Source organism: Seriola lalandi, unplaced genomic scaffold, assembly GCF_002814215.2.
Source record: "Seriola lalandi dorsalis isolate HSWRI2012SDOR001 ecotype SW California unplaced genomic scaffold, Sedor1 jcf7180002054300, whole genome shotgun sequence".
In the NCBI taxonomy this organism is placed as follows: domain Eukaryota; kingdom Metazoa; phylum Chordata; class Actinopteri; order Carangiformes; family Carangidae; genus Seriola; species Seriola lalandi.
In genome coordinates, this window is record NW_019524853.1 from 115,696 (window position 1) to 119,037 (window position 3,342).

Here is a 3,342-nt window from a genome sequence, read left to right on the forward strand (position 1 = left end):
ACACACACACACACACACACACACACACACCTATATACAAACACGTACATTGTTATTCCTTTGTATGTATCCACACGTGTAGGACACATGGCTTTCTCCGTGATGATCCCAGCTGTTCCCCTGGCAACGGGCACTCAGTAAAACCAGGACCATCCACTGTCTGGTTTACAAAAACACAGGCAGATTAAAATATCTACATTAAGTCTCTGTCATTTTTGGGCAACCACTGGTGATAGGAACCGTTTTCTGAACCATGGTAACATAACTACACTTCTTCTTCTATGGTACATTGGGAGTGTGCTGTGGGTGTTGAATGATACAGTTTTATGCAACATGGTTCTGCCCTTACGTCCACTTTATACAAATGGGAACCATTTAGTGTTGCGTTCTTTTACTGCAACAAAACCAGCGCACAAACAAGAAACTGTATCTGCAGCATCTCAGTGTGGCCGAGTCACTGACGACCCTGAGGTCAGAAAACGCTGTCAGGTTTAGGAGTGTTAAGGACCCAAATGCAGATAAACAAAGGAGGTTTGGTGGGAAAAAATGTTTTATTTAATAATGAAAACCAACTTGCAAAACAGAATTAAAAATAATTTGGAATCCAGGTAAAACTCAGAAACACAAAGCGGAAGCTTGAGGAGACACAGAGGAAACATGGCTGGGACAAAAACAGACGAACCGACAAAGACAGAGACTTAAATACACAAAGGAGGCAAAGGGTGATTGAACACAGGTGTAACACATCAGGGTGGGACAGACGATCAACAAGGGGGGAAACAGGACGAAGACAGGAAGTAAAATTAGCACAAGAAAGTACAAGGAAGTCTACTTCAAAATAAAAACAGGAAATTAAATAAATGTCCAAATATGAAGAGTCCTCGCTCACCCACCTGTCACTCAAAGAGGCCACGCCCCTGTGTGTTCTCCTCCAGATCGGCTCGTATTTCGGCAGTGAGTTATTATCGATGGACGTAGACGGAGACGGACAGACTGACATCCTCCTGGTGGCGGCGCCCATGTACTACAGTCAGGGCTGGGAGAGAGGGAAGGTTTACATCTACTCTGTCACTCCACAGGTGAATACACACTGTCACAAGTTTAACCCTAAGATTGTTTAGCTGCCTCCGAAGTCCAAGGTCCTTCACTCTATTTGGCTGACTGCAACTTTTTGTGAAGTCACCGTAACCTTGACCTTTGACCTTTTACCACCATCTAATCTCTTCATCCTTGAGTCCAAGTGAATGTTTGTGCCAAATGTGAAGAAGTTCCTTCAACGTGTTACTGAGATATTACATTAACAAGGTCACCACCACCTTGACCTTTGACCACCATGCCTCTGGCTTTGACTGTTCCTGATGCAGAGGCATAAAACACTGCTCTCACCCTGCCCCCCCCCCCCCAGGCCTCTTTAGTCCTGCAGGGGGCGCTGCAGATATCTGACCGCTCTCAGAACTCCCGTCTGGGTTCGGCGCTGACCCAGATCCCCGACATGAACGGAGATGGATTCAGGGAGCTCGTGGTCGGAGCGCCGCTGGAGGACGACCACCAGGGGGCGGTGTACGTGTTTTACGGCCAGGACAAAACCATCCAGCATCAGTACAGACAGGTGACGCATGACGAGCCGGTTCGGACGAATCAAAAGAATCTCAGCAGGAAACATGAATAATTAATCATGTGTTAATTATCTGTCTGTGTCTCTGCAGCGAATCTCTGCTGCCGGTTTCTCCGCAGGTCTGAAGTATTTCGGACAAAGTCTTCACGGGGTCCTGGACGTCAACGCAGACGGGCTGGTCGACCTCGCGGTGGGAGCGCTGGGAGCTGCCGTCATCATCTGGTCCGACCATCACACACAGATACACGCACTTATTAGCTAATTAGCAAATATTAGCATGCTAACGTGCTTATATAAGATGGTGAATATTGTAAAGCTAAACATGGATTGTCTATGAGAGCATGTTAGCATGCAGAATTTAGCATTTAGCTCAAAGCACTGACTCCATGCCCGCTCCCTCCAGGTCTCGGGGTGTGGTGCGGATTCAGGCCAAACTGACCTTTGAACCCGAGAAGGTCAACATCTTCAACAAGGACTGTTGGCGAGGAGGGAAGGAGGTCACCTGCATGTCCATTTCCGTCTGTCTGAGTCTGGACTCCAGGACCAAGACCAGGACAAAGACCAGGACAGGTAGGTGGAAGGTGTGGCTCCATGTGACCCACCCTGTGAGGTGCTGGTCCGACCACCAGGGGCATCAGGGGGTTGGGTTTCTTGCTCAAGGACAGTCAGGGATTGAACCACGAACCCTGTGATTAGTGGAGGTTCCGCTGAGAGAACAGGAACATGGTGTCAGTAATGTCTAACAGCTCATTGTTGGTCCTCAGTGAGTTCATCCTGTCATGTGGTCACCCAGTCACTGCTCTTCACTTCCTCTGCAAACATCAACGACAGTTCACGACGTCACTGAAGAAGTTGGGTCAGACGCCGGACTCAGAGTCAAACCAATTTGTGCCGGAGGAACAAAGTTCACGAGACGACACCGAGTCCATTGTATTTTAATTTCAATACAGACAAAATAGAGTCATCAAGCTTCAGCGTTCCTGAGCTGCCTCGTCCATGCATGCACACAAAACTCCCTCTTAGCTGAGAAGAAATCACCAAAAAGGGAGTAAAACACCTTTTATGGCGGCAAAGAAAATCACCAAAAAGAACAGGATGCGCAGAACAGAAAATTTTTTTGTTACAAAACTTCCTTTTACCTTTTTTGGTGATTTTTTGTTTTGAATTTCACTCTGAGATGCTCCTCACACAATAAAGGGATTTGAACTATATCCTCGGCTCAGTGCTCGTGTGCCTGAAGTCAGATCTGCAGCTTCCTTTTGCCTGAATAACTTTTGGCGGATACAAAAAAAAACAAACAAAACACAGAGAACCGAACCTGTTGTGAAAACTTCCATGATGGACAAAAGTTTATTTCTAAACATGCGACAATCTGAAGAAGAGATTCGGTCTTTGAGCAAAGCGCTAACGTCCAGTTTGTGGTCGCAGGTTGAATGCTTGACCTTCGTCTGGATGAATTTGAATCCTACAACTGTAACATCTGTCCGCTCCTCCAGCTGTGTGGACATTCAGCATCAGGATCGTCCAGATGTTTGCTGATGTTTGACCGCCTGTGTGCGGAGAGTGGTTTCGTGGTCTGTTCCTCGCCGCAGTGTTTTGTGAAGCTGTTGTCGTGTCTCTGTGTAATTGGCTGCAGATGTGCCGGGCCGGCTGCATGGAAACCTCGCTAACATGCTAACACCAGCCAGCCACCGTGTCACTCCTCCTCTCCTCTTTCTCTCCATCAC

At 47.4% G+C, this 3,342-nt stretch overlaps 1 protein-coding gene across 1 annotated transcript in view; it reads left to right on the top strand.

Annotated features, from left to right (window-relative positions):
* LOC111655057 (integrin alpha-11-like) overlaps positions 1 to 3,342 on the top strand; it is a 35,108-nt gene that overhangs the window by 22,900 nt on the left and 8,866 nt on the right. The window contains 4 exon segments of the mRNA XM_087174011.1: positions 862 to 1,079; positions 1,406 to 1,609; positions 1,707 to 1,837; positions 2,019 to 2,185. Of these exon segments, the coding sequence (XP_087030137.1) occupies positions 862 to 1,079; positions 1,406 to 1,609; positions 1,707 to 1,837; positions 2,019 to 2,185 (720 nt within the window).